At 42.2% G+C, this 12,043-nt stretch overlaps 1 protein-coding gene across 4 annotated transcripts; it reads left to right on the top strand.

The window, feature by feature from the left end:
* The first annotated feature begins 2,240 nt into the window (after positions 1-2,240).
* On the top strand, positions 2,241-11,770 carry LOC103364378 (G-protein coupled receptor 35-like). 4 transcript variants are annotated; one of them, XM_008291476.1, is made up of 4 exons: positions 2,241-2,253; positions 4,072-4,076; positions 7,203-7,289; positions 9,496-11,770. In XM_008291476.1, the coding sequence occupies exon 4, from the start codon at positions 9,523-9,525 to the stop codon at positions 10,477-10,479; it is 957 nt and encodes a 318-aa protein (XP_008289698.1). In that variant the 5' UTR covers positions 2,241-2,253; positions 4,072-4,076; positions 7,203-7,289; positions 9,496-9,522; the 3' UTR covers positions 10,480-11,770. The 4 variants fall into 4 exon arrangements, with proteins under 4 accessions (XP_008289698.1, XP_008289696.1, XP_008289697.1 ...); XM_008291474.1 differs by lacking the exons at positions 2,241-2,253; positions 4,072-4,076; positions 7,203-7,289 and adding an exon at positions 6,826-6,900; XM_008291475.1 differs by lacking the exons at positions 2,241-2,253; positions 4,072-4,076 and having other exon boundaries at positions 7,157-7,289.
* The last annotated feature ends 273 nt before the right edge of the window (positions 11,771-12,043 follow it).

Here is a 12,043-nt window from a genome sequence, read left to right as displayed (position 1 = left end):
ACTCTCTGTTTCTGTGTTTTGTACAGTGGAAAGCTGATTTTCAGATTTTCCCACCCACCCGTGAATCTGTGCATGTTGCCGACTCTTTGAGCGGGCATTTTGTTGTTATGCAGAAGGTCTTGTTGGTAGGAATGGCATACGGTTTCTCCTGATTCAGATCAAAGCCAGTGTAGCCTTGTGACTCCCCGGGGTTGAATTTAAAGGCCTCGCTCACATCAAAGAGTCTTTGTAGGGATGAGGGACCAACTGTAACTGATTGGCTGCACATGGTTTCAGTGGGGCCCCATGGCCAATCCTTCTGCCTTAGCAGCACCAGCTCTTTACATTCCAGTCTGGCTTCTCACACGCCATACTGTAAATTGTTTGCGTGCATATGTGAGCCGGGGTAATTCAACCTATATTTTTTTCATGGACCATGCTCGCCACTTAATACCCTTTCATTTTCTAATTTGTACTAATTTGTGCTTACACCCACAAAAACACACTCGTACACGTACATGCTGCACAGTGCCACTCAGTTTGCTGGGATTATTTCCGGCTCCTGCCATCCACAGAGCTGTAATCCCTCACTCCTACTTCCCTCATGTTAATCTCCTGTTTTCTTCTCTCTGGAGGCACCGTTAATCCACCCCCCTCCCTAAAGCCACGGCTCTGTAATCTGGAGCTGTGAGCTTTGCTGCGTCACTGGGTCAGTGTGTCAGATGCAGGATAAACCCCGCGCTCTCCTGTCACAATCTACCCATCCTCCTCCTCCTCCTCCTCCTCCGCCCAAACTCCGCTTTACATCTTACTCCTATCTCCATCTTTTTCTATATTTCATTCTCCGTTCTTTTTTATCTCCCCAGCTCCTGTTACCACTCTACACTCCCGCACATCTGCTTCTTTTTCACTCGCAGTTTCTCCTTATCAGTTTCATTTTTCATACACTTCACAACGGCAGAGTTTGATAAAGCCTGCAGAAGAAATAGCGCGAGTTCAATCACCGGTCATAGCAAGGCGCATATTATCTCACTGAGCGCTCATGTTGCCTCAAAGTGACATGCATCACAGGAAGAACGTATATTCGTGCGGCATCCTTGGCCTGCATATCTCTCGGTTACACTGCGGAAATGACCTATTGTTGAGTCTCTAAAAATAGTTCTCGAACCTATAAAAAAATAGATAATATCAGCATCTGTTCTGAAGCTTTAGCACGACCTGTACAAACGTGAATGTAGCTGAAGGACAAACAAGTATATAAGGATCAAAACCTGCCTCGTACATTCTTTATATTATAACATCTATCTATTAGTTGAACTACCCCGTAGAGGGTCGCAGGGGACAGGAGCCTCTCCCAGCTGGCATTGAGTGAGGGGTGGGTTATATCCTGGAGAGGTCACCAATCTATTGCACGGCCCAACACACACATACAACCTCCGTGCACCCTCACGCTCACCAGTTAACCTGCTAGGCGTGTCTGTGGACATGTGGGAGAAGCTGGAGCACCTGGTGGAAACCCACGCCGGCGACTTCAGGGGAAAAGCATCAGTCGACCAGCTGGTTGGAACCCAGAGCCTTGCCCCGGCTGTGAGGCGACGGCGCTAGTCACAGTAACACCTTGTCACAGCATGGTAATAAAAGTTTTTAAATTTGAATATTATTTGTATATTTTAACTTGAAGCTAAGCCTTGACCACTGTATGGCAGTTAAATGAGGATTTACTTGAGTCTTATAGTCTTTGTTCTTTGGGTTTTACATGGACACAGTTTTCTGTGAGATTTCTGTATATCTGTTGTCATTATTTTGAGATTAGTGGGTCTCAAGTGAGTTGAAAGAAGATAATATCACATCCTCCCATGTACCAATCATAGATTTTAAACATTTCAATCAATAACACTTTGAAGTACATAGATAGTTTTAATGAGTGTTACAAATCTTTTCAGATTTTTTAAAGCTTACGTCTAGCAAATATATTCAACGTTGCGCATAGCAACACCTCTAAAACAAGTCCCAAACATCCTCCTTCCTGCACAACACATTTACTGTTACTGAATTTTAGCACTAATGCACCTAAACATTCAAACCAGGTCAATTGCTCTCTACTGTAAGCACTGAACAGGGAAATATTGGTTCTTCTCTATTTCCCTTGTACAAATAGTCACACAAATCAAACAAGCAATTCACCTCTTCAGACCTCCACAACATACCAACATGTCAGCTAAATAGGACACGTCTTTCTTACAAGTTGCTAAATTCAGACGTCTTTATGGAAAAGTTTTTCATGGTTGTTTGAATATGTAAACGTCATGCTGACACACACGCACCGAGTTACGCCTATGTTTAAATTTCTTCAGTATGTCTGGACTTGTCTTGACAAACATGATCAGCAGCAATTGTCTCGCTGTGTAGCTCCCTTTCTCTTTCCCCCACCCTTCCACATTTCTTTTCTTTGTTCCTCACAAAGCAAGTTCAACGTCCACACCCACGAATGCCTGAATAGAGGGAGGACTCTGCGGTGTTGACACAGTCACAGTACCGAATATCTAATTTAAGTAATGCGTTATCAAAACAAAAGACGGCCGTGATTGTCTGGATCCGTCCATAATCATAAGTGATAGCTGAGGGCTTTTCGAGATACATGTTTGCCTCGGTGTGGAAAAAACTGTGCAGCTCCCGTCTGTGTCAACACAGAAATCTGATGCAAATACAAATGCATGCCATGCAAAGATGTGGCAGGAGTAAAAAGGGGTTTCTATGGCAACTAGGCTGTGTTTATCTTCGGTGTGAATCAACGTGGTTTGCCATGTGAAGCTGACCCAGTTACACCCAAGTGAGTGCTAATGCACGCACACACAAGGACTGGAGCTACAACACGCCGAATGCACATGCAATCACACGTGTAGCAACACTTGGACGCTGTGATATTTCTATCGAGAATGAATAAGAAAGCCAGCAAGCACAGCGGATAGAAACAAGTTATTCCAGTTTCCTGCACAGTTTCCTCAACTGTGGCAACTCTCAGCTTCTACCTCACATCTCATTGCTTCTTCCATCTTTGGCCTGATGACCTAAATCTGCTGTGTGCCATCCACAGGCCACCGCTGGACACCATCCTTATCTCACTCTTCTTTCATCCTCTCATTTTCCTCCCATATTCCCTCAGATCCTCGACTCCCTTTCATTTTATTGCAAGACCTCTAACTGCCTCAAATGATCTAATCAGGGAAGAATGATGCTTTTCTAAAGATGACTTCATATTCATGCATGACCAAATCACTGAAACACTGAAGAATCTGTTTTTCTTGTGTAGCTCCTGTGTTGTTTCTGAAGGGTGTTTTTTTTTTTTTGTTTCCACCACCCAGATTCGTGGTGTCTCGCTTTAAGGCCAGCTCAACACATACAACAAACAAATTCTCGCCCCACATTTTTGTTTACTGAGACAAACGCTGCATTTGACAATCAGGCATGGGTGATATGTGGTAATTCAGTTCATATATAACCGCCCAGATGACTCATCGCAGCACAGCCAGCAGAAACAGAGACATCCAGTGTTGGGATTGTGTTATAACATGCTGGGCTTATGTAATACTTGGAGTTTGCACTTTAGCACGCTTATTTCATGATTTTTCAGTCCAGATTGTCCGAAGATTCGTCAAACACATGACAAGTGGCAAGTGAAGTATGCTGTGAGGTTCAGAAATTGCAGATGAACGCGATGATCGTTGTCTGCCATGTCTTCCGTTGACACACATGCGTACAGTAGAGGAGTTTCTGTGGGAGTGGGTTCCCAAAGCCGAATACAGTAACACACTTTCTGGTGGCTCCACGCTGCCCCTCCAAATGTGCAAGTTCCCGATCACAGATTGACAGCCCCCACAAACATTATGCAACGGAGGAATCATTATGTAACCTGTAATCACAACAAAAAAGCTGGGCCAAATCGTTAAAAACTCTGTCCCATTAACTGAGCGATTGGTGATTCATCTGAGCTGATTGGCACCTGCGAAAGTGCAAATTGTTTCGTGGCGTGTGTGCTGGATGCCGACTTTGGAGGATGTTATCACTCAGTCAATGAAATGGAAGACTGTGGAGTGTGTGTTTTTTTTTTTTTTTTCAGTTTCAGGAGGTGTACAGAAAGTCTGCATTGCGTCACAGCAGGGAGCAGAGGAAAAGGGAGAGAAAGGAGACAGGAGGGGGGGTGAACAGGGGCACAGCCAGGGGAGAGAGGGGTGTGTTCTCACTGACCTAGTTACAGCTATGGAAACCCCCGCCTCCCTCACCCACCCGCTCCCTCCCATCCCTCCCTCCCGCCTCGCCACTGACGTGTAAAGGGCACTTTCAAACAGTACCAGACAGACAGAAATGAACGCAGGGAGGCAGGGAGAAGAAGATAGCAAAGGCGGTTAGAGACAGACGTACAGATCAACAGACGGCCTGATGTGAGTCAAGAAAGATGAGCTCGACTGAGACTAGCAGACAAATATATCGCGCCGTGATATATCAGATCCGGGTAGATCTGGGAAATATCTCTGTGAAAACAGGATAAGCCTAAAGGGATTTAAAACAAATTAATGATAACAACAGACCGCATTGGAAATGCTGAACCCCTTCATATCCTGTGCAATATTAGATTTCTGCCTTTGTTTTTCAGAGAATAATATCTTTGAGGCATAAAGAAGCTTTTAATAAAATCTTAAAATTGCTAAGAAATGCAATAACTGCAAAATACAAGCTGTAATTACTAATAAACAGGATCTAATCCAGCATTTCCTGTGCTTTTTAGGGGCTTCTTTTCTCGAAATCTGATTTTTTTTTAGGGCATTGTAAAGTACGATGTGCTGCAAGGATGAAAAAGTAAACACACAGTATTGATTACAAGTATTTCACTTAATTAAGTGACTGCATCGACAGAACCAGGCAGTTTTCTAAAGCTGGCCTTCAGTGTTTTCCTCAGGATGATGGTTTTGTCTCTCTGGCTTCAAATAATCCACATTTCAGTTCAGAGGCCGCAGACAAACGGAGCAGATTACTTCTTTCTTGAAAGCGCACCACAAAACTTTCCTGAAACCAAACAGTTTTACCTAAAATAGACATAACGAGTTAAAGGGCAACTTCATACTTCCAAACCTTTCTGCTCTGTCATCTGTTTTTGTGTCATGTATTCTCATTAGTTCCGTTTGGCTCGTCCAAAAACTTTTCCAGATTACATTTTCAGACACCCCCTCCTTTTTTCTTTTTTCTTTTTTTAAAGCCCTCAGTTGTTCTTGGTTTCTTTCGTCAATCGTTCCCTTCCCTTGCTGAGTGAACTTTCAGCCTCGTTTCTCCTGCTGAAGTCCTCGTCTTTGATGACAAACTGAAGGTTTTTCGTTTGATCCCGACTGTTTCTTCAGTATTTGATGCTCTGTCATTACAGATACTTTTATTCCAGATTGGACCCTGATCACTGTCAAACCAAACACAATAAAGGTTAAGCTCTAAACCCACAACATAAATCAGGAACATTTAAACACTCATGACTTTGACACAGACACAATCACTGTGTGCAGTGTGTTGCTAGGAGCCAGAATGAGGAACACGTTTTCATCTTCTCAACAATTTAGGTTTTTTCTCTTTTTTTCTTTTTCTTTTTCTAACCATGACCTCATCCACCCGAGCTGAAGGCCTGCTTGCTACAAACTAGCATTTCTTTGCCCATCATTGTTTGAACTTGAGTTTTAAAACATGAGCGCGGAGTTGGGCCAAGGCCGAAAGATTATAATGCTGACAATGATCCATCTTGGTCTTATTTAAATCTGGTCAAGGTTCGTGATTATAGTGGACAAACTGTCCCAGTGAATGTTTCATTATCGTTGTTGCCCTTTGCTCCGATAGCAACGTTCTCTGCTCCTGAGTCATTTAAATGTTGCTCGCCATAGACACTCATTAACTCATTAAGTGGACTTATTCTGACACGGGCATTATGCTTAATCATTGTCCAGGATACGTGATATAAAACAGTATCGCTTAGTCATTGCCGAACACACACCCTCACAAACAAGTGAATCAGACCTCTGAACACAAACAATCACATAGTTACTGTAAGACATAGTTGCTGTGACTAAAAAACAAACACAAACACACATTCTACAAAGAGATGAGTTCCTCCATTTCTAATTAAACCCTCATTAACCTCGCCATCATTGTGCAGCGCCTGGTTTGCATGAGTGGCAGCCAGGCTGGCCTCTGTCCAGGCTTCAGCCCATCTGTCTGATTGGATAGAAGACGCTCTTTGATGAAGCCATGTTGACAAAGTAACCCATGAAATAGGTTCGCCTGAGCCACATGAAGGTAGAGAAAGACCTGCAGATGTCTTGATGAGTTTTCAGCCTGTTTCAATTAGCAGCGTCTTACTGAATCCAAAAACCTATTTAGAAAAGTTCTCTCATAAACAGATGTTTAATCCAGAGGTCTGTGGCTGTTTTACTGTCAGCTGCTGACAATCTTTGAAGAAATCATGGGCCGCTTTTGCTCATCAATCAGTGTACGACAATCGCAAAATAATGTTGGGTTGAAACATTTTCCAGATCAGAGCTGACACACTGACACATATTTTGTCATTTTCTGGCCCCTCTTTCAGCCAGCAAAAGAAAACACTGACCCGTTTCTCTTTACAATCTAGCAGGTGATGAGGTTGTACTACTGAATTGTGTATCTTGCACAAGGACGAAAATACGTTGCGCAATTTCCTTTTCTAGCCTGGCCTTGTCAGTGCAACATCTTGAGCACCTGCTTTCATTTCCATCATCGTGTGACCTTTTTTTTTTTTTTTTCTCTTTTTTTGTTCTCCTCGCTGTTAAATTATCGCTTCAATGGCATATTTTGGACGAAAAACTGTAATTAAATGAGCTCTGGCTAAAAATGGCATGCAGGAAACTACATAAGGTCAGTGCAGAAATGCAAACAGTTTTTTAAAATTAATTGTGACCCCCAAGTGCTGCAGAGTCACAGTTTATATTCACAAGTATTTGCGTCAGTTTAGTTTGTCACGTATGTGCACACGTGCGTCAGTTTCCAACATGAAACAGTCTGCTCTCAATTTCACTTGTAAAAGGGAAACTGGTTTTGTGATTTGCTGATGTGCTCAAACACTGTCTGGTTCTGTGCGTATACATGCTTGATGATGCACTTTTAAACCACGCAAACCGACACATGTTCCATAAAGAGAGGAACTGATGCAAATGTAGCAGAACTTTGCATGGTAGCACGTATCTAGAAGACAAAGAAAATCTTGCGTCCTGTCTTATCAGTTAAGCAAGAGTGCAGCTCACTTGGTAAGTTTTGGCTTTATTGGTCACCCTTTATCAGCAACACAAAGTTGAAATGAGTTTCTCTGCCTTTTTCAGGATATGAAAGTTGTTTCTTTGTTACGGTTTCTGTTTTTCACTGTTGTTTTTAACCGACATGTTACTGGCTGATGTCACCTGGCTACAAGTCTAATCTCCCCCTTGGGTATCATAAGGAAAGAGAGACTGAGATGCTTGTGTTGCATGTTTGGAAATGATGAGTTGAAAAGGCCAGACTTTAACGTTTTTTCCTGTTTTCCTGGCAACAACGAAAGGCAATCAAGTAACAAAGCCACAAGCTCTTCAGTTTTTAGGAAAAATCTTTTAGGAAAGGGTTTGCATGATTTGTAAACAGATAAGTTCTTAAAACAATATTCACATGTTCATTGTCTAGCCAAAGTCTAACTTAGCAAAATCCATTAGGTATCTTCCAAAGTTTGACCTTTTTTTTTGTTTTGTTTTGTTCCACTTGCCTCTATGCGTTTCCCAGTCTGGCTGAGCCCCAGTGGAGGGGCAGTAAATCATTTGCTCTAAAAAGATTGTAAGTTTGAAAGATACCTAATTGATTTGTTTCAGCACAGAATGAGGACAGTGAGTTTTATCTCTCTCCTCTAAACGATTGTAGCAGGCCAACATAATACAGATGTGTGACAAATTAAAGGAAAAAACAGAACCCCTACAGAGGTCAGTGGTGCCTCAGATCTAAGAGGTAGTCGGTCAAGCTCATTCACTGAAACTTTAATGTCCAAATTTCACTTAATGCAACTGAGTGCCATCAAGAGCACCATTAGATGATGTAACAGCTGAGTGTAGCAGCAGCCAGCCTGTCGGCCTATCGGCAGCACATATCAAAACAGCAAATCATTTAATTTACTCGACTATTTTTCATCTATTACAAACTGAAATGTTCATACACATACAACTTAGCTACAATTGGGTGGAGATGTAACAGATCAGATTAACGAGACTTCCCAGTAATCGATGTAATCTGGATTTTGACGAAAGCTGACAGGAAGTGAAATCAGCGTCAGCTTTAGACAGCAGCAGGATCAGTATGAGTGTCTCTAAAGCGAGAGAGAGTTGCACGTGTTTACGCACGGGGATTAAAAACGGTAACTTGGTTAAGTGCTTATAATTATAAATTAGCCCTGACATTGAGACAGGATTGGTCGCAGAGTCACAGTTTATCAGCTAAAAGTAAGTACGTGTTGAATGCTGAGCTCCATCACAGCTGGATAGTATTTTGCTGTCAATGTCTGATCTGTTCACTAAAGTCTGAATATTTGAAGATATAAAAATATGTCATATCATGTTTTCCCTTTCACACAAGGCTATTTGACATTGACATTTATTTGCATATAGATGTGTCAGAATACAGCCTCTCTAATCAGTTTAATAACCAGCAAAATGTAGCAGCAGGTACCCTAGAAGCAATGAAAATACATTAAAGTGTCCCAGAATTGGCTGTAGTTAGATAAATTGTCTTCACACAGACTTTTCAAATCTAAAATCATAAATAAACTTTGGATATTTTGACTATGGGTGAACATTGCAGCATCTCCCCAAAATGTTTAAATGTGCACATCATGTTCACTTGTCCTCTTAAAGGTAAAAGGCCACTGCAAAACAATACGAAGTTTTTGTGAGTGATCACCTTCATCGTGCGATGACAGATTTCTATCCTGATGGGAGCAGGATGACAATTCCCCAGTCTTTTAAGTACCAGGGCTCAATGAATGGTTTCATAATTATGAGCAATGATGTGAATCATATGTTGCAGTCACCAGATCTCAACCCAGTTTAACGCTGTGGGAGATTTTAGACCGACATGTCAGACAGCGTTCTACACCTTAAACATCAAACCCCATATGAGTGAGAGACTTGCCAGAATGCACTGAAGCTGTGCTGGCTCTGCATGATGGTCCTTAGATGCTTTATTTGTTGGTTTTTCCTTCAATTTGTCACCCACCTGTATGCTTTAATGCACCCATTAGCATGCACATATTCTTTTAAGACTTAAAAAAAACATTTCAATTAGTAAAGTAAGATTCTCTGAGCTGCATCAATTAAACAGTAACTGTATGATTTTGTGAATCACGATTAACCCTTAATGTGCTCGTGTATTTGGAGTTGCATCTCATTAAGTACACCTTTTTCTATATTAACATACTAATTGTGTTACATTCTACCACAGGGCCACTTCTTCCAGATTAAAGGCAGCATGCTCGTCAACACCACCAATGCAAACTGCGGGAGGGATATCCTCACCAATGCAAGCTACGGGGGGGATATCCTCACCAATGCAAGCTGCCACAGGGATACCCTTCAGGGTGTGGGTTATAGTGCAGTGTTTCTTCTGGGCTTCATTGTCAATGCTGCTGCTCTGTGGGCCTTCATTGCCAGACGGAAAGACTGGACAGACACCCACATCTACATGTTGAACCTAGCTTTAGCTGACTTTGCTCTCGTCCTCTCCCTACCCTTCAGGATCTACGATGCCTTCTTCTGCATGCCCATGAGTCGCTTATGTACTTTCCTCATTGCAACTCATTTCATCAACATGTATGCCAGCATCATGACCACGGCAGCCATCAGTGTCCAGCGCTATCTGGCTATAAGATTCCCATGGAGGGCCAGATCATGGCGGAGGAAGAAAGTGATGGCTTTTGTGGTTTGTTTGGTCTGTTGGATACTTCTAATCACAGTGGCAACTATCTTTCGCAAGGAGAACTACCCCGAAAATCTCTGGATGTGCTACGAACGGTGCAAAGATCATCCACTTGACGGACAGTTTATGGTGCTTCTGGAGGTTCTGGGCTTCCTCCTCCCACTGGTGATGATTGTGTTCTGTTCCTGTCGGGTCATCTGTATTTTGTCAAAGGACAAAAACAAGACAGAGGAAAAGAAAAGCATCGCTGGCATAGTAACAGCAAACATGATTGTGTTTATCGTCTGCTACACACCGATTCATGTCGCCTTTATTGTCAACTACTACACTCCTGTACCTGACAACTGGAAGAATGTACATTTACCTTCACACAAATACTTACTTACGTCTGAATGGATCGCTTCCACAAACTGCTGTTTTGATTCCATCAGCTATTATTTCTTATTGAAACAGTTTTATTCAGGAAGTAAGAGAGCGCCTCAAAGTTTTTCCTCTAAAAGCACAATTTGAATTACATTGGCAGGAAAGGACTCATGCTTCATTCACATCATGTCAGATTTACTGTAATTGCCGGTTTCCCACCTGTGAATAGCTTTCATGTCGACATCCAAGTCGTAATTATGAACCAGAAAGTTGAATTTTTCTGAAAGCTTTGATACATCTGAGTAGCTGCTGAAAATTACGGAACAATAAAACACCTCACTCAGTGTAATTACACTTTGTTCAAATTCCACTCCTGTTTTGTGGCCATTCATAGTGTTTTAATGTGGGCTCTGGTGTGCACGAAATAGATGCATGACATTCATTGAAGAAATTGTTGGTCGATTCATTGAGACAGCTGGAATCTCCTGTAATATATTTTTCCATTATCACCTTCCTTCCCACATGAAATGAATTCGACATAATGAAAAGAGTTGCGTTATGGGAATTGTAAGGAGCAGCTTGATGCATTGTAAGGATTAGAAGCCAGACTACCTCTGCTGCATGCCCATTTTATATGTTAGTTGTGAGTTCTCAAATTTCTTGGGACTGCAATACAAAAACTGTGATGCACTCCTTTGAATTAACAGCATGTTATGGGCTAAATATGCAAATGCATTTCTGGACTTTTTCTTACTTTATTCTGTTGTATGTATAATAATCTACCCTGAACAGCCGCAACATTAAAACCACTGATATGTGAAGTGAAAAATCTTGATCATCTCGTTACAATGCGGTGCTGTGCTGTGAAACCTGGTGCACTCCCAGATGGCAGCGGCCTCTTCAAGGGGAAAATACGTTTTGCCACACTGCAAAAACCGCACAGGAACAGCTTGAGGAACCCAACAAAGAGCCCAAGGGTTGACCCAGCTTCCAAACTCCTCCGATTTTAATCCAAAGCATCTGCCAGAGACTCCGGGGCACCCAGAGGTACATGTCTATGCCCCGGCAGGTCTGTTTTGGCAGCACAAGGGGAACCTTCACAATATTAGGCAGGTGGTTTTAATGTTGTGGCTAATTTAAATGTGTAATGTTTTTATAAAAGTAAATCAGTTATTTTGTGTATATAGATGTTTTTTTTTTGGCATCCTTTACATCTGCTTGGATAAAATCACCATTTGCTGTATTAACTCCTCAGCTGCTTCAGGAATGTCTATGACCATGTGTATTGTGAGATATAAATACCTGCTGTCTAACACACTCAACCTGTTTAACCTTATTGCTCTCTGTTCAAAGCCTACAATACTGTCAAAACAGACTGGAGCTGTTCTCAACGGCGCTCCGCAACTCTCAATAAAACAACAGATTGAGCTTTACAGCACACACACAGCCGATGTCCATTTAATGCAAAGGCAGCCGTGGGAGCGTATGCCTTTCATTCCCTGAGAGTGGAGACTGGGAGGAATGCAGGCCAGTATCCAGCTCCCTCTCGTGGCAAGAAAAGCACATTTAAGCTTGAGAGATTTTCCACTTCCTCTCTGCTCTGACTCTGCCTGCTTTTGAGGCTTCAGTCTGCCAGTCTGATGACAAATACGTCTCATTTACAGAAAATAAACTGCAATAATGACATACACATCGCTCGAGACGGCTAGGA

This window comes from Stegastes partitus, unplaced genomic scaffold, assembly GCF_000690725.1.
Source record: "Stegastes partitus isolate 25-593 unplaced genomic scaffold, Stegastes_partitus-1.0.2 Scaffold745, whole genome shotgun sequence".
NCBI classification, from domain to species: Eukaryota; Metazoa; Chordata; class Actinopteri; family Pomacentridae; genus Stegastes; species Stegastes partitus.
The sequence above is the reverse complement of the archived record's forward strand: the minus strand, read 5'-3'. Positions and strand labels throughout refer to the sequence as shown.

Bases quoted from the DNA above. Each gene is read 5' to 3' on its own strand.
- LOC103364378 (XM_008291474.1), top strand. From the start codon at position 6,877: ATGGCATGCAGGAAACTACATAAG. The intron at 6,901-9,495 runs GTCAGTGCAGAA...ATTCTACCACAG, and splicing joins CATGCAGGAAACTACATAAG to GGCCACTTCTTCCAGATTAA.